The sequence below is a fragment of the Neoarius graeffei genome, chromosome 10, assembly GCF_027579695.1.
Source record: "Neoarius graeffei isolate fNeoGra1 chromosome 10, fNeoGra1.pri, whole genome shotgun sequence".
Lineage (NCBI taxonomy): Eukaryota > Metazoa > Chordata > Actinopteri > Siluriformes > Ariidae > Neoarius > Neoarius graeffei.
The window spans coordinates 68,804,889-68,828,162 of record NC_083578.1 but is presented as its reverse complement, the minus strand read 5'-3'; the positions used below and the strand labels follow the sequence as shown (position 1 = coordinate 68,828,162).

General features: G+C 38.6%; 1 protein-coding gene across 2 annotated transcripts; it reads right to left on the bottom strand.

Annotated features, from left to right (window-relative positions):
* Positions 1-196: 196 nt before the first annotated feature.
* On the bottom strand, positions 197-23,186 carry LOC132892583 (fibrinogen silencer-binding protein). 2 transcript variants are annotated; one of them, XM_060930870.1, is made up of 5 exons: positions 23,101-23,186; positions 7,672-8,297; positions 6,906-7,011; positions 6,707-6,756; positions 197-1,605 (listed from the first exon to the last, which is right to left on the bottom strand). In XM_060930870.1, the coding sequence occupies exons 2-5, from the start codon at positions 7,984-7,986 to the stop codon at positions 1,048-1,050; spliced, it is 1,029 nt and encodes a 342-aa protein (XP_060786853.1). In that variant the 5' UTR covers positions 7,987-8,297; positions 23,101-23,186; the 3' UTR covers positions 197-1,047. The 2 variants fall into 2 exon arrangements, with proteins under 2 accessions (XP_060786853.1, XP_060786854.1); XM_060930871.1 differs by having other exon boundaries at positions 7,672-8,290; positions 23,101-23,167.
* Between the last annotated feature and the right edge of the window lie 88 nt (positions 23,187-23,274).

Sequence of the window (23,274 nt, the reverse complement as noted above, 5' to 3'; positions counted from 1 at the left end):
GTGTGTGTGCGCGTGTGTGCATATGCGCGACAGAGATTTTTTGGAAAGCTAATCAAGAGAGAGTGGAATTTACTTGTTAAAAAGTACAACGTGTGACATTTTGGTACATGTATTGTTTGATATGAGCTCCTACCAATGCATCATTGCATTCTAGGTAAGAGAAAGTGGGGGAAAAAACAGGAGAGAATTGGAGGGGTTGTATCACCTGATAATGTGTTTATTATGGGATGTCTGTTATCCCGTTTACATGGTGGAGGGTTCCAGTGGGCAAAACAGCTGCCGAGGCTTGTTGGTTACCACAGAAACCATACAAGAGATATGTTGGACATTAAAAAAAAAAAAAAATTATTGCTAGCAGTGTTTGAGTCTTGTACTTTTTTCTTTACCTGAACGTATTTCAGAATGGTATTGGTTGATGAACTTGGTAGTGGTTGACAACTTCCTGTTGCCAGGAGTCCACTGTCCAGACAAACAGACCCTGAGAATGAATAATTAAACTGATTTACACCCAGAAGTACGACATTAAAACACTAAAACACATTCCTCTCAACTTCTTGCCTTCTCAGTGAACACTGTCAAAGCAAAATTGTCACTGTTACATCTAACAGTTCGCAGTTTGTGCAACATCATTAGTTTCTTTTTTGACATAATACCACAATACATAAACACAGTTTCAGCCTATCGTCAGTCATCAGCCCTTGAAGGTCTCACATTAACTAATCACAACGTTTTAAAACACTGAAACAATAAAACCTGAGGAATCTCATAACCTTTGACTTCCACCATATTGTGTTGTACCCAGAGCTACTTTAAATGGAAGATCTACTGACAGAAATGAGGAGGCTTTAGATTTGGAACAGGTTGAGTAGCACTGATTCACAAAACTGACACAGATACTCACATAAGTGACATAATCTGACACATACTGGACCTATAATACATGATTACTAAAAATAAAATCTGTTTTCGTATCAAGATAAAAAAAAACCCATCAATTAAAAAACACAAATACACGGAAACGACTCTACAAAAGACACTTGAGGAAAATCAGTGATCATGTTTGGGGTGCTCTCCTCCCTCATCGCTGTCACTGCTAGATGGCTGAGCCTCAACCCCCAGTTTGTGCAGTTTGGCCTGGTAGTAGCGCTTCTTGGCCCGCGCTGCCTTCTCCTTCTGCCGGGCGGCTCTCCTTTTCTCCTCCCACACACACTGCTGCAGCAGAAGTAGGCTCATGGTCTGCTGGTGCTCGAGCTCAAGTGCCTCCTGTCTGCGAGCCTCCCACCCAGAGTCCAGCCCCTGAGAGTCTCGAAACAAAAACAAGTTCTCCGCCGCTGGTGCCGAGGGGGCGACCTGAGGTACTGCTGATACTCTGCGTGGGGGGTCAGTGCTTGCAGCTCTCGACCCTGAACCTGAGCCAGATCTGGATTGGCTGGGGTAGAAGACAGAAGAGTGATGCTGGGTCCCTCTCGAAGTGCTGGAATGAGAGAAGAAGATATGGGAGGGGGGAGAGGATGTAGAGCCAGGAGGCGTCCCAGAGTTCTGTGGGGGTTCAGCAGGCGAGACTAAACCGAGGTCAATGGCTACAAGTTCTTTACTGTCAGCTTCCTGAAAATAACAAAGCAAAAGGAAACTTCTGAGAAAATTAAACATGTAACATACAGTGGTGCTTGAAAGTTTGTGAACCCTTTAGAATTTTCTATATTTCTGCATAAATATGACCTAAAACATCATCGGATTTTCACACAAGTCCTAAAAGTAGATGAAGAGAACCCAGTTAAACAAATGAGATAAAAATATTATACTTGGTCATTTATTTATTGAGGAAAATGATCCAATATTACATATCTGTAAGTGGCAAAAGTATGTGAACCTTTGCGTTCAGTATCTGGTGTGACCCCCTTGTGCAGCAATAACTGCAACTAAACGTTTGCGGTAACTGTTGATCAGTCCTGCACACCGGCTTGGAGGAATTTTAGCCCATTCCTCCGTACAGAACAGCTTCAACTCTGGGATGTTGGTGGGTTTCCTCACATGAACTGCTCACTTCAGGTCCTTCCACAACATTTCGATTGGATTAAGGTCAGGACTTTGACTTGGCCATTCCAAAACATTAACTTTATTCTTCTTTAACCATTCTTTGGTAGAACGACTTGTATGCTTAGGGTCGTTGTCTTGCTGCATGACCCACCTTCTCTTGAGATTTAGTTCATGGACAGATGTCCTGACATTTTCCTTTAGAATTTGCTGGTATAATTCAGAATTCCTTGTTCCAACAATGATGGCAAACCATCCTGGCCCAGACGCAGCAAAACAGGCCCAAACCGTGATACTACCACCACCATGTTTCACAGATGGGATAAGGTTCTTATGTTGGAATGCAGTGCTTTCCTTTCTCCAAACATAACGCTTCTCATTGAAACCAAAAAGTTCTATTTTGATCTCATTTGTCCACAAAACATTTTCTAATAGCCTTCTGGCTTGTCCACATGATCTTTAGCAAACTGCAGATGAGCAGCAATGTTCTTTTTGGAGAGCGGTGGCTTTCTCCTTGCAACCCTGCCATGCACACCATTGTTGTTCAGTGTTCTCCTGATGGTGGACTCATGAACATTGCACTGTAAAAAATGATTTGTTGTTTTAACTTAAAAAAGTTAGTGCAAGGGTTGCCTTAAGGGCTGCCTTAAAATTTTGAGTTCACTGAAATTAATATAGTAAGTTCACAACAATTTAACTTACTATGTGAATTCCAGTGAACTCAAAATTTTAAGGCAGCCCTTGCACTAACTTTTTTAAGTTAAAACAACAAATATTTTTTTTACAGTGTGGCTAATGTTAATGTGAGAGAGGTCTTCAGTTGCTTAGAAGTTACCTTGGGGTCCTTTGTGACCTCGCCGACTATTACACGCCTTGCTCATGGAGTGATCTTTGTTGGTCGACCACTCCTGGGGAGGGTAACAATGGTCTTGAATTTCCTGCATTTGTACACAATCTGTCTGACTGTGGATTGGTGGAGTCCAAACTCTTTAGAGATGGTTTCGTAACCTTTTCCAGCCTGATGAGCATCAACAACGCTTTTTCTGAGGTCCTCAGAAATCTCCTTTGTTTGTGCCGTGATACACTTCCACAAACATGTGTTGTGAAGATCAGACTTTGATAGATCCCTGTTCTTTAAATAAAACAGGGTGCCCACTCACACCTGATTGTCATCCCATTGAATGAAAACACCTGACTCTAATTTCACCTTCAAATTAACTGCTAATCCTAGAGGTTCACATACTTTTGCCACTCACAGATATGTAATATTGGATCATTTTCCTCAATAAATAAATGACCAAGTATAATATTTTTGTCTCATTTGTTTAACTGGGTTCTCTTTATCTACTTTTAGGACTTGTGTGAAAATCTGATGATGTTTTAGGTCATATTTATGCAGAAATATAGGAAATTCTAAAGGGTTCACAAACTTTCAAGCACCACTGTAACTGTAACATTTATTTACTCGCCAATTACTGCCCTTAGTCTGACATTATAAGTAATTTTCAGTTTCGAGGAAACAGGTTTTATGTTCCTCCCCCTCTGTACAGGGAAACATCAAAATTCTTGTTTGTGGAAAATCACATAAGATTTACACTACAAGCAATATATACATATTTTTTCAATCAACATTCACTGGATATGAGCAATCGTGCGCTCTGATTGGCTACTCTACTACTAGGATATCAGCTCATATACCATGAGTAGAGAAAAACAAAATGGCGGCGTGTTGCTGAACCAACCGAAGCCGAAATAAAAACTCTACTCGAAAACACCCCCCCCTCAAAAAAAGGCAACAAAACATGGAATAAAAGTATTTGATGGTAAGAACGCATCTTTCAAGAACTATTCTAGCAGCATTTCACAAATCGCTACTGTCATTTCACCAGTTTGTTTACATTCTAAGCAGCAATAATTTTGTTGGACATTTTGTATCAAGTTTTTATTTATCAAATTTGCAAAAAATAAAAATGCTCCGGATGTGGAGAGAACAAAACAGTTATTCCACTCAATCTTCTTGTACATGGCTTATAGCCAACTCAGCTACACACTTCACCCGGCTATCAGCTCATGTATGACTTGATTTCATGGAATAACTGTTTTTTATTATGCACACACACACACACACACACACACACACACACACACACTAGGGATGTTAACTGATGACCGTTTGACCGATGGTTGACCGAATCAACATCAACCGGTTAATTTTTTTTTGGTTGTCAGTTAAAAAAAAAATCAATCGTTTTGAAGCTGCCGATTTTGGAGCGGAGAACCTGGAATTCTGTGTTGTAAATGCTTGGGGCATGCCATGCGGTGTAAGGACGACAGCTGACAAATCAGAAACACCCATTCAGTCATGTCTCGCCCTCCCGCCCCAGTTGAAGACAGCTGCCGCTCGGCGAAAGAAAAGTCTCAGTGTTGGATTACATTTTACTACGATGTTAACCAGGGGGCGGCACGGTGGTGTAGTGGTTAGCGCTGTTGCCTCACAGCAAGAATGTCCTGGGTTCGAGCCCCGTGGCCGGCGAGGGCCTTTCTGTGTGGAGTTTGCATGTTCTCCCCGTGTCCGCGTGGGTTTCCTCCGGGTGCTCCGGTTTCCCCCACAGTCCAAAGACATGCAGGTTAGGTTAACTGGTGACTCTAAATTGACCGTAGGTGTGAATGTGAGTGTGAATGGTTGTCTGTGTCTATGTGTCAGCCCTGTGATGACCTGGCAACTTGTCCAGGGTGTACCCCGCCTTTCGCCCGTAGTCAGCTGGGATAGGCTCCAGCTTGCCTGCGACCCTGTAGAAGGATAAAGCGGCTAGAGATAATGAGATGAGATGAGATGTTAACCAGGTATGTAACATCAAGGAAATTCTTGACTATCAAAGAAACAAGAACACAGCGCATGAATGAAGCCGATGGTTGATTAGTCTGGTGAATATTAATGTCAACGTAATAATAATACACAAGATCTGAACTAAAACCTGGTTACTCACTGATGTTACTTAGCATCAGACAGTTGCTATATTAGCTTAGCGGCTAATCAGCTCAGCTCCAGCTATCCCATTCCCAATGGCTGTGCACAATTAGCAGCCATGTAACCGTAATATCAGTAGCTGGAAAACAATTACAGTATGAGGTCTCTGTGCCTCACTTCGAAGAAAAGTGCCTAGTCCGTAGCAGTATGCAAAATCAACACACAGCCTACTGCAGTTATTAACACTGACTGTATTTGTGAAAAATAAAAAAGTATCAGGCTAGACTTTTTAGCTTACAAATTACTATTCTGTTTTTTTTTTAATTATTATTAGAAGGCACATCGAGTTTAGTCCTGCCTTGGCCAGTGCATTCTGAAAGTATATTTCGGTCTGTAGCCAACAATGCATGTTATTGCAGATCATATCTCTCCACACAAACTAAAGGCGCAGATGCCGACTTTTGGAGGGAAGGGGAGAGAATGAAATGACAGCGATGTCTGGAGGGGGAGTGACAAACGCAGCTTTTATGTCTGTGAGCCAAGTCGGTGACGGCTTCAGAGCAACTTCAATACCATGCAGTAATGGCGTGTTGATATTGGTAACGGCGTTATAACGATTGTAGCTAATTAATTAGATTACCCGGCGTTATAACAGCCTTTATTTTAACGCCGTTATTCCCATCACTGAATGTTATGTACTACTTCTAGCACTTGACTTTATTTTCAACGCCATCATGGCCAACTGAAACTGTCTCTAAGCTGGAGCCATTCGTCCTCCGCTCCAATACAAACCCCTCGACATCAGTGCCACGTTTGACTAAATGTTTCGCGCTGTAGAAAAGGTAACATGAGTGGAGGGCAGCGACTGGGACTGAATGTGCGGATGCTCGCGGTTAGATTTAGAATAGATTCTAATAATTCCAATTCTAGAATTTTAAACTCATAGGTTAACCGACTTTAACCGGCTAATGAGGCTTGGTGGTTGGTCAAGATTTTTTTTAGTTTTCGCCATCCCTAACACACATACATTATATATGTGTGTGTGTGTGTGTATACATATATACACACACAGGGTGTTTCAAAAAATTTGATATTATTTGAGATGTAAATATCCCAGAAACTACATAGTCTAGGCAAATGAAACTGAACAGGCTTAATGTTCAGCAATATAAGATTTATTCCTCAGAATCTGAATGAGAAATTCAAAAGGTATGTGGATTCCATGAACGATTTCACAAATTTTCAATATGCACGCTGCCTGAGACACAGACAGCCTTCCTCTTTGAGCTTTTTGTGCCGTGTCCAAATGTGCATTGCAGTTGATGCATTTTTAGAGAATTCTCTCATAAACACACGCTGCAGTCTTGTTTGACTGTGTTCGAGCGTACTCTAACACACAAAACGCCTTTTCTTTTCCAGTGAATGGCATTTCTATACCCATAAAGATAAAAACAAAAAACACTAAACATAAAATTTTTACCTGTTTCCACATGCTGTTAAAATCTGAGGTCAATTGAACGAGAATTGGCAAAGTTATTAGATTGTGAAATGATAAATGATCTAACATTTTTTGAAACACCCTGTATATAAGACAGAGTTGGTTTTAAAAACAAACAAACAAAAAATCTCTAACAGCTCACTAGCTGAGATTTTAGCAACACTGGAGATCATATCAATTAAAAAGTCAAGGTTACAACACATTACATTGTTTTGGTCAGGATCCTCCTGCTCATTCCCATTGGAACCCCCAGTCACTGAGCGGCGAGGAGAGAGCAAGAAAAATAAAATAAATAAGTACTATAATAAATGTCCTTTCTTCAACATCAAAAACATAGTGCAGGTAGAATGGTATGTGCTGTTTGCAGCAGTAAATGTGTGTGTGTGTGTGTGTGTGTGTGTGTACCTGCTCCAGGCGAGCTGTTTGTGACCAAGCCACAGCTGCCATCTCCATCTATGTCCTCAATGTTGGAGATCAGGTTTGGCACCAGAGCCATCACCTCCCGCTGCACCTGCAGGGACAATGGTAATATCAATGCTCACTGCAAATCTCAGTACTACAGCTCTCAGGATTTCACCCTATCTACTCAGAACACAGGTTAATTTACGCAGCTTTCGCATGTGTGAGTTCCTAACCTAAAAGTTGCACATGATCTCTTAAAATCATAATTACAAATAACAAAATTAGAAAATCTATAATAATTTTTAACTTACTGCTTAACTTTTCATTTTCAACAATTTCCAATCATCACTGGTACATAATTCCTTTATGTTCCTTATTTTAACAGAAATATGTTTAGTTCCATTATAAAAACACTGCTCTGAAAACAAAGTTTTTAAATTGGCTGCAACATGAATAAATCTCAGGGGCTGGCAGGGATCTCGAGTGACAGCAACATAAACTACTGAGACAGAAAAACCAGAGATGATTAAAAAAAAAAATCCAATTAATGCTTAAACTTTAATTATCCTGTGAGTTTGATTCCTAGTAACATCCAGCTGTAAAGAAGCTGGCAAACTGTACTGTGGTAGTAAACATCATGTGCAAGTTCACAATAATAGTTCTGTTAGGGGAGTTAATAATATAGTATTAGTAATACTAGCTGTCTATAAAACAGCATGAGTCGAGCTGTTATTTGTTTGCGAAAGCTGTGCAGTATTGATTCAGGAACCTGAGTGAGGGCAGTGAGCGGCATGCCGGCTGCCTGCTGTTCCTGACGCCTCTGCAACGCCACACGACACTCCACCTTCAGTCTCTTCCACAGGGTCTTGAGAGAGCCGACGCTGCTGGGCGGCCGGTTGGGGAAGGCCTCGTTGAAGGCTTGCGCCAGCTCGGCCCACACAGCGTTGCGGTACACAGTGGTGTTGGTGTCTTTGCGGAAGTCCTGTACAGCGTCCACCACGCTGTGGATCTTCTGGAGTAGGTAGAGCTTCTGTTCCAGGGTGAAATTGGGCATTCGGTATGTCATGGTGGTGAGCATCTTCATTTGTGTATGTGTGGGAGGATATGTACAGAGAGAGCTGTTGTTAAAATGTCAGGAATGCGGATAAGTAAGGCTGCTGGTCAATCACCTCATTCATGGAGTGTAAAAGCACAGAGTGTACTTGAACTGCTTCTGAGTCTCAGTGTGCTACTTACTGTCCACATGTAACAGTGTTTCTGTCATGGTGTTACATAATGTCACAGTTTTTACAGTATTCGTCACAGCATTGTGATCAGTCGTGAAATACTGGCTTGAGGATTTTTGATCCGCAATAACCCAGTGATGAACTTGCAGTAGGAGCGGGCATCTGTGAACTCGAAAATGCAGAAGAGAAAAAGAAATATTGCTCAGCACATGGTTTGCATGGTCAGTATGAAATATCCTATATCATGTGTAGAATTTTTGCCTTCTTCTATAAGGCTAAACAGCATTATCCTGCGGGATCAGGACACTTCGTCCAATGACCATTTCGTCCAATAGTTGAGACATTTCGTCCAAAGCCTTTTTCATACGTACTATCAATTATTTTATAGCGGAGCTCCTGCGTGGGCCAAAGGCCTGCGAGAGTGGAGCTCCATAGGCATAGCGTGGATACATAAACAAACCCATCGAGTTGTTTTCTTACGGTTTCGGTCCTGTGCGTGCCTCCCACCATACCAGTGTTATAGTAATTAGCAGTCCTACGCACCGCCTAGTGGCCAGTGTTAGTAATTACCAGTCCTACGCACCGCCTAGTGGCCAGTGTTAGTAATTACCAGTCATACACACCGCCTAGTGGCCAGTGTTAGTAATTACCAGTCATACGCACCGCCTAGTGGCCAGTGTTAGTAATTACCAGTCATACGCACCGCCTAGTGGCCAGTGCTAGTAATTACCAGTCCTACGCACCGCCTAGTGGCCAGTGTTAGTAATTACCAGTCATACACACCGCCTAGTGGCCAGTGTTAGTAATTACCAGTCATACACACCGCCTAGTGGCCAGTGTTAGTAATTACCAGTCATCCTAGTGGCCAGTGTTAGTAATTGCAAGTCCTACGCACCGCCTAGTGGCCAGTGTTAGTAATTACCAGTCATACACACCACCTAGTGGCCAGTGTTAGTAATTACCAGTCATACACACCGCCTAGTGGCCAGTGTTAGTAATTACCAGTCATACACACCGCCTAGTGGCCAGTGTTAGTAACTACCAGTCATCCTAGTGGCCAGTGTTAGTAATTACCAGTCATACACACCGCCTAGTGGCCAGTGTTAGTAATTACCAGTCATCCTAGTGGCCAGTGTTAGTAATTGCCAGTCTTACGCACCGCCTAGTGGCCAGTGTTAGCCAGTAAAGAAATAAAACAAAAGAGGCTGGCTATGATATAGGAAAATTCTACAACCCAGAAACAGATGGGAGCTCCGCTTTTAGGCAGTGCCTAAATCTATATATTATGTGGTGACAATATGTGAGACAAGATCAAGATATAAACAAACCATAATTAATTTAAGGGAGTGCATTAAGCAGGTTTATGGCTGCGTCTCCCCGTAATAAATGGAAACATATGCCTAATGACAGTGAGGTGACAATATGTGTGACAAACTGCTGTATATTTTTAAACCAATCCTAAAGAAGAATTCTCAATAGAATTTCACCGAAGCAGAAAACATTTTTGTAAAGCAAACGAGCGACCCTTACCATTACAGGCTGCTCTCCGAGCTTTGAGTCCAGTGATGCCGTTTAATTCATCATATAGCTAGTCTTAATAAGGCGCGTGCGCAGTCCGGAGCACGCCCGAGAGTCCTGCGCGAGGAAGAAGTTTTTGTCAAATATATCTTGGATTTTACAAGAATACTAGGTAGGAAGCCATCGTTTTGAACACACTCGCTGAGAAAGGCGAGTCTGGGGCGATCTTTACTCGCCATTAGATTTCACAACTCGCATTTGGCGAGTGCCTAAACTACACACTGCAAAAATGTGTTTTGCTTTGGTCAAATTCCGTTGAGAATTACTCCTTTTTTCGAACAAACAAATACCTGAAATCGAAAATAATTGACAGTGCGTATGAAAAAGGCTTTGGACGAAATGTCTTAACTATTGGACGAAATGTCATTGGACAAAGTGTCCTGTATCCTATCCTGTTCTTAAAAAGAGCACACAGTGTACGAGAAGGATACTAGAATGATCATGAAACTAACTCCATACGTCCATACTAAAGAGAATTTCACAACAACACATCATTAGAATATTGTACAACACAACCTGCATGACACAAGTGGTGTCTGGTTTAACACAAAAGACGCTCATCAATCAAAACTCCTTTAAATCAACACTTGTTTAGACACTTAAAAGTAGGATCACATTATTTTATTACATCAGTATATATTATTACTTGTTTGTTTAACCAGAGACACTGTGGGGAAACAGCAGCACATTATAAACACACTGTGTTTTTCAGATGCTCGTTATATAAAAACAACCGAACATTTGACGATGCTAAAATAGAGCTTTTGTATATTAAATATTAGTGGTGGAATGTTTTTGACCTAAACAAATGTTATATGAATTAAACATACTTAGAAACACACAATTTTGAATCAGTAAAGCTTTTACTGTGTTACTCCTTTGCTCTATTTGCACTCTTTGTATTAAATACTGTGTAATATTTTAAGCCTACAGATTAATGAACAAACAAACAAATATTTAATGCTTCTTTAAACCTGGTTTTACTTCTTTGGTCTCTCTGTAGGAAACAGTGTGTAATATTTTAAACCTACATTTACATATGGACATTATTGTCTAGACACAAGTGTTTTACAGGGAAATACGCCACTCGTATTTTTTTCATATGAACTACATCCAGGACACTGAGTAATATATTTTCCAATATCCTCATTTATGAGGAAATCGATGATTTGTTTTGATAAATTTGGGTACTTTTTGTTTGTGAATGTGTCTATATAATTAAAAGAAAATCATACATTGGCTTGAAGATAAAGTTTATCTTTTCGCATTGAAAAACTCAGACGAAATACATCGCAGAACTGAGTGATATTTAAATAATATTGGCTGGCTTTTTTTCATGGTCTATCAGATATATTCCATTCAGCTAGCATGATACTGTACAAATCGAAGACGAGTAGCTGAATGGAATATATTTGATAGACCATGAAAAAAAGCCAGCCAATATTATTATTATTATACATATACACTCTCTTCATATCAGCTTTCTTGAAGGCCAATGCTAGCTTACCTGCGAATCGGTGCTGTTAGCGCCACAATCCAGTTACCTTCCAGCCAGCATAGCGTTAGCAAAGGCCAATGCTAGTGCAGTCAAACTCATTTCATCTCATTATCTGTAGCCGCTTTATCCTATTCTACAGGGTCGCAGGCAAGCTGGAGCCTATCCCAGCTGACTACGGGCGAAAGGCGGGGTACACCCTGGACAAGTCGCCAGGTCATCACAGGGCTGACACATAGACACAGACAACCATTCACACTCACGGTCAATTTAGAGTCACCAGTTAACCTAACCTGCATGTCTTTGGACTGTGGGGGAAACCGGAGCACCCGGAGGAAACCCACGCGGACACGGGGAGAACATGCAAACTCCGCACAGAAAGGCCCTCGCCGGCCCCGGGGCTCGAACCCAGGACCTTCTTGCTGTGAGGCGACAGCGCTAACCACTACACCACCATGCCGCCCTGCAGTCAAACTGAATATTATTATTATTTTCCCTGTATAATTGACTTAGTTACTCTTAAAAATCAACATTGACAACTACACACAATGGAGCGACCTGGCAGCCAAAATCTTCTCAAAATCTTCTGCTTTTAATGAAGCAAACCTTGTGGCCATGTTTGTTTACAAACAGTCACAGTCACTCGCTAATGTGGAAGTTTTACATCTCCGACATGTTTCTTTTCCAGTTTTTTGATGTCCATTGGTATGTTTTTCTCTTGTAAATATGCGTGAAGAATATATAATGAAACTTTGGTAGCCTTTAGGGTGTTCAGCGTGTCTTCAGTTTCAATTTTCAATTAATTTATTCAGTGCTTAATCATAGCATAACTAATCCTAGCATAACTAATCCTAGCAGTAGCACTGGATTAGCCTCGTCTTCTCTCTTTCCCGATGGACAAAGGAGTGATTATGCGCATGTGCAGCAGAAAAGTTTTGTCATTGGCTCTTCTCATGAGCTCTGACATGTGACGTGATGTTGTCTTGACAACATGAAATACTATGACAATACTGCACACTCATTCTCCATTGGGGAGAGTGGCGTAATACATTGAGGATAAGCGATATGATAGCAATATTGCATGCAGTCAGTAAACCTGCTAGAAGGGAACAGAATACATGGTTTTATGCCATGGAAAAAGTGGCCCATATGAATAATAATTCCTGATATTTCACTCCGATGATGTCACTCCTAGTGTTTTCTTGCTGACTTGATGTGCGTTGTCAAAATGGCAAACTGGTTCAGAATTAAAATTCTTTTGATTAACTTGCGTAATTTTTTTGTAAATGTGTCCAATAATATAAAGAACATTACATGGTGGTGCGAAGATATGAACTTTATCTTCTTGTGTTGAAAATATTTCACTATTTTTCTATGCTCACTCATGAATATGTTCACCACTCGAAGATAAACTTCATATCTTCACACCTCCGTGTAATTTTATTTATTTATTTATTTATTCATTCTATCCACATTCAGTGGATATGAGCAATCACGCGCTCTGATTGGCTAAACTACTACTAGGCTATCAGCTCATATACCGTGAGTAGAGAAAATAAAATGGTGGAGCATGTTGCTGAACCAACCGAGGCCGAAATAAAAACTCTACTCAAAAACAAAACCCCAAAAAATACAAAAAAAAAAGCAACAAAAGTATTTGATGGTAAGAATGTATCTTTTTATTTTTCAATAATTATTATTATAGCATTTTTCACAAATTGCTCCTGTCATTTTGTCGGTTTGTTTACATTCTAAGCGGAAATTATTTGGTCGGATGTTTTGTATAAAGTTTTTATTTATTAAATTTGCAAAAAATAAAAATGCTCTGTTTCTCAAAATCCAGTGAACATGGATCTGTGGATAAAATGTGATCTGTGGATAAAATATGCAAGAATTCTCAACCTTACTATCGATGAAGCAAAGACGTTAACACGATCTAAATTGAAGTTCGCCAAGCTACTCAATGATAAAACAAGAAGACAGAGTCATCTATATCCCCTACCCTATATACCAACTATATACCAAGTTTCAAGATATTATTTGTCACATTTTCAAGTTCTGCTGCAGGAAACCAACCCTACCTCTTTACACCAGAGGTGGACAGTAACGAAGTACATTTACTTGAGTACTGTACTTAAGTACACTTTTTGAGTGTCTGTACTTTACTTGAGTATTATTTTTTTGGCAACTTATGACTTTAACTTCACTACATTTGAAAGACAAATATCGTACTTTTCACTCCACTACATTTCTATCAAGGTCCTCGTTACTATGAAGCAGTTTTGAAAGGGGATGTTTTTTTCTTTTCTTTTTCAAAACGTAATTGTTTTTTTCCCAGGTGACACTGAGGCAGCCTATCAGTAATCACTAGGGTCACGTCACGTCCATAAACCGTATAAAATAAAGTTCAGTGATTTCTCCGCAGCATTATTTAACACAATAAATTGATGGCAGAATGGAAGGAGGCAGTTGGCATGTAAAAACGGAGTTACACAAACATGAATAACATTAACTTCCTGTATCTGAAGTCCTTTCAGACATACGTTTTAGCATAAGGGTCATTCCGTGCCAACTCATCTAAGGGTCCCCACATCACCGTCTCAGATTTTGCTCAAAAAATTCTATAATCAAGAATCATATGTTTGTACCACACATGCAAAATATTAGCTCCCAATTCATTGTAGTTTTGGAACTACTGGCCTTTGAAATTTTGATGTCAAAATACCACATGACGAAATGGCTCTTTCCCCAACTTCAGAGACCCATAACTTTTTATTGCAGCTATCTAGACAGTTGTGTGTGCAGATTCTTACTGAATGATACCCACTCTTTTCAAATCTGTTGTCAGAAAGCCTCTGAAGGACATACGTTTTGCATAATGGGAAGCCAAAAATGACGTTTTGGCCAAAATCACATAAAATTCATTAAAACTCTAGGGGGCATAGTAGAAATATGAAGCTAGTTAGATTTTTTTCCTCACTACATAGTATTTGTAGGGTTGTTATCTGTTCACAGAAACATATTTTGCCATGAAATTTCAATTCCTGAATTTACAAAAAATTTTTTAACATCTTACGTCCTTTCCGAGGGGGCTAAAATAGGGCATTTTCGCCATCTTATTTGGTCATGTGGCTAGGGGTTTAGGATCTTCAAATTTTTTGTGAAGATGCTCTCATATAAGATGTAACTACTCCCTGATTTTTTTTTAACAAACACCCCTTGCTTCATATTTTAATAATTTTTTTTGTACATGGACAGTTTCATCATTTTTCACTTTTTTCCACATTCAGAACTCTGTAACTCTAAATTGGAAGATTCCTACTAGCAGCTATTTCAGATTTACATACACTGACACACAAATTTTCATATTTTAGTAGTTGTATGCCCAAGAAATTCATATTTTTCTTTCTATTGGGACCTAAAAACAGCTATTTGGCCAAAAATGACAAAAACGCTGGGCAGCTTTTAATAAACAAGGGAATAATAAAGGGGTGTTTTGCACACAAATTAAGGCTTATAAGAACCTAATCTAGGCATACACATTTCCTGAACAACTTTTTCTGTATTGTATATTATTTTTTGCAATTAGAAAATTTTAGGTATAATTGCAATTTTTGTTGAATATCCTTGGAAAATATAGAAAAATAACAACAAAATTCTGGAGTAGTATTTTTTATATACTTCAAGGTTGTGTAAGCACAAAACATTTAGCAATGAGGTTTTATTTACATATTAACACATTCAATGATCCATGATCATGATGTTGAAAAACATCACAAGATTTGTACATAATTTAAAGTCTAATATGGGCATCCGTGATAATGGGTAATTCATTCACAGGCAGTACAGTTTCATGTGATGTGCTAAGACACTCATAAACTGTCATCTTGCACCATCAGAATGACTTCAACTTGGAGGCTGAGTGGCATTTTTTTGCCACCAGCCACGGAAAAAGTCCGTGTGACGGTATTGGGGGCACAGTGAAACGACTTGTTGCAAGGGCTAGTTTGCAAGCAGCTGACCATAACCAAATTCTCACAGCTGAAGCAATGTATAAATGGGCTGACCAGAATATCATGGGAATCAAGTTTTTCTTTGTCTCTGCAGAAGAAATTCTTCACAATGCTGTGGCATACAAGTTGGAACAGCGTTTCAAAAATGTTTCAACCTTTCCTGGAACAAGATCTCATCACAGCTTCTGCCCAATTGCACCCACTCAGCTGGAGATGAGAAGGGTTTCTTCTGATGTGGTACCATCATCGGTAGTGGACATAGGACCTGAAACCACACCAGTTTTACAGTCCCAGTTACAGGCCCCAAGCCAAATGTCCAAATCTGCACCAAATATGTACCAGCCAGGCAAATATATTGCCTGTGTTTATGACAGAAAATGGTACATTGGAAATATTGTCACCAGAAATGAAGAAGAAAATGATGTGTATGTCAATTTCATGAGATAAGGACGAGGCAACACATTCTCATGGCCACCACAAAGCAGGAAAGATGAATGTTGGGTGCCTTTGCTTCATGTCCTTTGTGTGGTAGAGGCCCCAAACATAAAAAGTGGGGGACGCCATTACCAACTAACAGAGGATGACTTCAAACTTGTGAAAGACTTAAGTTTTAACTTATGTACTACTAGATGACAGTTTATGAGTGTCTTAGCACATCACATGAAACTGTACTGCCTGTGAATGAATTACCCATTATCACGGATGCCCATATTTGACTTTAAATTATGTACAAATCTTGTGATGTTTTTCAACATCATGATCATGGATCATTGAATGTGTTAATATGTAAATAAAACCTCATTGCTAAATGTTTTGTGCTTACACAACCTTGAAGTATATAAAAAATACTACTCCAGAATTTTGTTGTTATTTTTCTATATTTTCCAAGGATATTCAACAAAAATTGCAATTATACCTAAAATTTTCTAATTGCAAAAAATAATATACAATACAGAAAAAGTTGTTCAGGAAATGTGTATGCCTAGATTAGGTTCTTATAAGCCTTAATTTGTGTGCAAAACACCCCTTTATTATTCCCTTGTTTATTAAAAGCTGCCCAGCGTTTTTGTCATTTTTGGCCAAATAGCTGTTTTTAGGTCCCAATAGAAAGAAAAATATGAATTTCTTGGGCATACAACTACTAAAATATGAAAATTTGTGTGTCAGTGTATGTAAATCTGAAATAGCTGCTAGTAGGAATCTTCCAATTTAGAGTTACAGAGTTCTGAATGTGGAAAAAAGTGAAAAATGATGAAACTGTCCATGTACAAAAAAAATTATTAAAATATGAAGCAAGGGGCGTTTGTTAAAAAAAATCAGGGAGTAGTTACATCTTATATGAGAGCATCTTCACAAAAAACTAGAAGATCCTAAACCCCTAGCCACATTAACAAATAAGATGTCAAAAATGCCCTATTTTAGCCCCCTCGGAAAGGACGTAAGATGTTAAAAATTTTTTTAAAAATTCAGGAATATAATTTTCATCGCAAAATATGTTTCTGTGAACAGATAACAACCCTACAATTACTATGTAATGAGGAAAAAAATCTAACTAGTTTCATATTTCTACTAGGCCCCTTTGAGTTTTAATGAATTTTAAGCGATTTTGGCCAAAATGCCATTTTTGGCTTCCTATTATGCAAAAAGTATGTCCTTCAGAGGCTTTCTGGCAACAGATTTGAAAAGAGTGGGTATCATTCAGTAAGAATCTGCACACACAACTTTCTAGATAGCTGCAATAAAAAGTTATGGGTCTCTGAAGTTGGGGAAAGAGCCAATTTCGACATGTGGTGTTTTGACATCAATATTTCAAAGGCCTGTAGTTCCAAAACTACAACATAATTGGGGGCTAATATTTTGCATGTGTGGTACAAACATATGATTCTTGATTAGAGAATTTTTTGAGTAAAATCTGAGACGGTGATGTGGGGGAGTTCCTGAAATTTAGGTGAGTTGGCACGGAATGACCCATAATCTTGCCAAATAAATAAAATGTAGAAATCCTTCTTTTCGAGTAACGTTAGCTACCCAATATGATTTTGAGTTTGAAAAGAGTTTGCTAGCATATCAGGTGGAGCTTCACTGACTAGCTAGCTTAACATTAAACCACCATGATTCCACAGGCAGATTCATATGTGAATGAATACATATACTTACGTGTGCACACACACACACACACACACACATGAAACCTGTGAGATGGACAGTATTGTACTAGTCAGTCGCAACAAATTGCTGGAATTTTTTGTTTTGATGTCAGATGCTGGTCTTGCATTTTTTTGTCTGTGTTGCTGTTAGGAAGTTATTAAGCTAAGAGGAAGAAAGAAGAAACCTTTATTTGTCACATGCACACTTCAAGCACAGTGAGATTCATCATCTGCATTTAATGCATCTGAAGCAGTGAACACATGCCACACACACCCAGAGCAGTGGGCAGCCACACACAGCACTCGGAGAGCAGTCAGGGGTTCGGTACCTTGCTCAAGGGCACTTCAGCCCAAGGCCACCCCATGTTAACCTAACACAAGTTACTCCAATACAAGTGAAGTGAAGCTAGAGGTGTGGACCTGGGTTTTAAGCAGATTGGATTGTCATTTTTATTTTCTGAGCAAGCTGCATTTATAGCTATTCCACTGTCTTAATGATTAACTTACATGTGTGCACACACTGCCAGAGCTGGGTCAGAACACGACCATGCTGCTTTGTAGGGGTGGGGAGGAGTGTTACAAAATTATAAAAAAAAAAAAAAGACAATGGCTCTTTTTCAGTTCAGTTGTGTTTCATTTTGTAACAGTCTACCAGGTGTTTATTCTACAGGTTCAACAAGCTAGTCAGTGAATCCATTTGGTTGTTTCAGAGGCATTAGGTTTTGTAAGCATTGTGGCAATAATACATATATAATACAAATATAATACAACAATGCGTTGACAGAAAATGTACTTTTAATACGTAAGCATTTTTAAAAGCAAGTACTTCAGTACTTTAAGGGTTGTTTTACAATCAGGGTACACAAGCTAAAAATCACATTTAACACTTATTATCTTCAATATCAAAAGGTTTGACTAAATAAACTTGGTTGTTTATTGTAGCCCTGTGATAGCTTTATTTACCATGCAAAAAAAAAATTGGTGATAACGTTATTTTTGGTGAATGTATGGCAATATATGTCATATTTAGCAAAATTACTCACTGCAAAACCCGATAAGGTCACTGAGCTCAAAAATTTTATTGAAACATCTCATCTCATTATCTCTAGCCGCTTTATCCTTCTACAGGGTCGCAGGCAAGCTGGAGCCTATCCCAGCTGACTACGGGCGAAAGGCGGGGTACACCCTGGACAAGTCGCCAGGTCATCACAGGGCTGACACATAGACACAGACAACCATTCACACTCACATTCACACCTACGGTCAATTTAGAGCCACCAGTTAACCTAACCTGCATGTCTTTGGACTGTGGGGGAAACCGGAGCACCCGGAGGAAACCCACGCGGACACGGGGAGAACATGCAAACTCCGCACAGAAAGGCCCTCGCCAGCCTCGGGGCTCGAACCCAGGACCTTCTTGCTGTGAGGCGACAGCGCTAACCACTACACCACCGTGCCGCCTTTATTGAAACAGATTACGTAAAAATTTTTGAGGTAAGTAACTTAAATTTTTAAGGTAAGATTTCTTAAAAATTACAATTAAGTGTAATTAGTGTAATATAGTGTAATTTTTAAGAAATCTTACCTTAAAAAAATTTAAGTTACTTACCTCAAAAATTTTTACGTAATCGGTTTCAATAAAATTTTTGAGCTCAGTGACCTTATCGGGTTTTATAGTGCTTGTGTCATTTAGAAAAAGTGCTTTTTTGACCACAGGTAGCTCCAAAAGGGATGCACTTAAATCATTCTTTATACCATAAAACAAATATTTGGATCCATATCATTGGAAACATAGTTAAGTTTTAATGTTGAATGCCAGTAAGTTTTCAGACTATTTTGATCAAATTAGTATGTAATTGTGTCAAAAAAATGTCCTCTCCGAGACAGCTAATTTTTCAATATAAAATAACATATCTAAAATTATTATTTTCATCCTAAAATGTGGTCAAGATATTGGGACATAAATATTAGAGACAACTAACACAAAGCTTACAGCCTTATATTTAAAAGCACTATGGAAGTAGTGGATTCTGAATTGTCAAAAAAAAAAAGTCCTCTCCGAGAATCACTTCATTTGTTTCTCCCAGCCCTGCTTAAAGCTACACTTAATCTTCTTTATCTTATAGCAGATTACACAAAACTACCATACACGTCAAAAAAATTACCTGAAATCTGTTCTTTAACTTGTCCTTCACTTAAAAACTGGTACAAGAACCAGTTTGAATCAATTTGAATTTTGGACCCCTGTGACACAAACTTTGTACCCTGATTGTAAAACAACCCTTAACTTAAGTAAAAATTTGACCGTACAACTTTCACTTGTATAACATTTAACCAGTGGGATCTGTACTTTGACTTAAGTACTGAACTTGGTTACTTTGTCCACCTCTGCTTTACACTGACCTCAGCAGCCCATGGCATAAGCCCACGGGACCTTTGGTCCAGGTGAGCTAAAAATTAAAATTTCCCACATTTCTTAGTATCAAAAGGCACATATACATGACTTTAATCAACACATATACCAACTTTCAAGACCATACCACTCATAGTTTTCAAGTTCTGCTCCGGAAACAAAACCTACCCCTAAGACTAACCTGAGAGACTAAGTCTGAAATTGTTTCCATGGAAACATGAAAAATTAAAATTTCTCAAATTTCTTAGTATGAAAAGGCACATCTACAATCACATTGTTAACATGTACACCAAGTTTCAAATCCATATCATGAATAGTTTTGGATATATGCTCCGGAAACGAACATTTGCTCTTAGAAACTAAGCCAAAATCTATTTTTTATGTAAAAATTTGAAAAATACTTTTTTTCAAAAGTCCAAAATAGCAAAAGGCACCAGTTCACATGCTGCTTGATATGTATACAAAGTTTCATGACGATATCTTCAGTAGTTTTAAAGATATGGCCCGGAAACGAAAACATGACCGAATGGACAGCCGGATGGACGAACAGCCAGACGGAACCTGTTTCTATATCCCTCGCCAAACTTCATTTGGGCAGAGGATAACAAGCTTGCCTCATGCACTTCAGTGAAGTAAATGGAGGAACTCACAGGGTATAGTAAAACAGTTATTCCACTCGATCTCGTCGTACATGGCTTATAGTCAACGAGGTGCGCATCAGCTCACATGTGACTTGATTTCGTGGGATAACTGTTTTATATATATGTGTGTGTGTGTGTGTGTGTGTGTGTGTGTGTGTGTGTGTGTGTAAATAAATAAATATCCCATATTTTAAGGCTCAATATTTCCAAACAAACAAACACATAGGAAGTATTTTCATTAGTAGTGCATTTCACCCACCGTGTCTTATATCTTCATATTCTTTGCATTGTGCAATATTCGACTGAATGCAGTTGTGTAAATAAATGAATACACAAACAAATAAGTATAAATATTTTCATGAGGTTTTTTTATACTGTTTACTGCCTTTATTTATTTTGTTACATATTGTCTAATATTTAAAACTTCAATGTTAGTTCATAAATAAATAAATAAGTAAATAAATAAATGTTTTCAAGAATAATTCCTTCACCCTTTCTATCAGATGTATTATACCAGGGCTCCAGATACACAGACATTTCTGTAACTTTTTAAATATTATAGTGGAAGTTAAAATATATATGTCGGTGTCTCATTTGGGACATTATGGTCAAAAAATTAATTTTCTAATTTTACTTTTTTTTTTGCATTTACCTAACACTCAATGTTAGGTAAATTTTTTCGTGTTTAATAAGAATAAAGATAGTATCTTGCTTTATCTGGCCTCCACTGTGGAAATTTTTTTAATTACAATTCAAATGCTTTTGTAAAATTGATTTTCATATAAAATAACTACATCATGAAGAATTAAAGCCCCTCCTTCACAGATGAGTGAAAATATTGAATAAATTTCCTCTTTTTGATTGCTTGGGTTAAAAATGCCAAGTTATGATGACTGAATTGATTATTCAGTTAAATATGAATAATATGATAGATTTTGGGTATTTGATATGGTGAAATAGGACGATAGGACACAACGGAAAACTCAAGAACACACCGGAAAGCTGAGAATAACGGCGGTGGTAAAAGAACAGTGACTGTACCGGCTGAAGGTCGTGCGGGTCTCTGCTGCGGCGCGCGAGCAACGGGACATCACTACCGCACCGGATGGAGCGGGGGCGGGGGCGGGGCAAAATGACTGGCCGTAGATTCTATCAAAAGTTCGATCTAAATTGACCATGGTTGCAAAATATTGGCCAAAAATACGCAAACACTACGAAATATGAAAGTAAGATGAAAAAGAAACATTCTATTACCTTATACTGCAAGACTAGAACAAAATAAAACTGTCAAAACTCACCTTTTCAGTGATAACGTCCAAACAGATCACCCGCGTAACAGAGAGACCGCAAATGGAAGCACGATCAACTTCTAACAGTTGGAGTGGAAAATTCCATTCTACACATGCAAATTGTTAATGTGTGTCCTTCCCTTCACACAAATAACACGCTACGGTAAAAAATAGACCACAACTCATTTTATAGCTCAGAAATTCAAACAAGACCAGCTACCATCGTAACATATTCTATACCTAACTTTCAAGCTTTCGTTTTAAAAAACAAAATCGCAGATTTATAACTAAATTTTTATATGGCGTAGTGATTTTAAGTTACTACTTTTGGTGAGGTCGTGACCTTGACCCTGAGACTTTCCGTTTAGATCAAAACACACGATTGTATTGGTTTTGGGTCTGCGGAAAACGGAGTTACGACGGTGATCAAATATATTGCATGATGTTTTATTACGGTTATGATTATTCTGTGAGCGCACCAATCCTTAGGAGTATAAAGTTACATCTTAAAATACAGTGAGTGATAACTGTAGACTTTTCAGTGGACTACAACTTTTTTAAGGGAATGCGATGTAGTCAACCATTTATCATGACCCAGATCAAGCCGCCATTTTTCCACAAATTTGCAGAATTTTTGCCAAATTCTGAATATTCATATCAAAGATTTAGTTTTATCTGTATTATTTCTTTCATCATTTTATTTAAAATTAAAACCAACATCACCATTCAAAACCGTATAGTTTATTGACTGTGAGTATATTTAGAGGGGTTCCCTCACAGTACCCAGGTTCTGAGACAGACCCAGATATATAGTATATCCTCTTTGCCTGCAATCAAAACACTGAAATCCCCTGATTTTAATAATTTATTATGAAAGGATTAAATGATTAGGCCCGCGGTGTTCAGTTACAATACAATACAGTACTCCTGTTGTATATTTATTAAATGTATATGATATATAAGTAGAAAAGGATGAAGTGAAGCGCAGTGTTGTGACCTGAGGTGATTTTTATTCAGGATTATTTGTAAAATCCTCAGGACTAGGTTTAATCCTTCTGTGGGTCGAGAGCAGCAACACGCTTTTTTTTTTAAATCCATTTGTATATAAATGCGAATTATTACATATTTTTCTTTCAATTCTTTAGGTTTTATCCTTTGCACCTTCCTTATCGTTTGCCCGGATAGCTAGCAGCGCGTTAGCCTCTTAGCCATTAGCCCGCTAGCTAAACCTTTGCAGCGTATTAAAAGAGCAGAGGAAGCGGTTCGAGACTAGGATTAAGGCTAACTACGGCTTTTTTATTTTTTTTAATTATTTTTTTTATTTTTACGCATACAGGTAAACCTGCACGTCTCGTCGCTGTTGTGTGTCCTCCGTTATCCAATATCATAAACTCACCTGTATAGCTGGATTATTTTATTTCCATAACAAATAAAATACTTTGTCCGCCCCCTTTATGTTTCACCAGTCCGTATGAAAATTAAACAACACAGCGTCACACTTTACGCTCCTTACGCAAACAACCAGCGGAAGATGCGCAAACGTTAACGACAATCCTCTGATCTACAATCC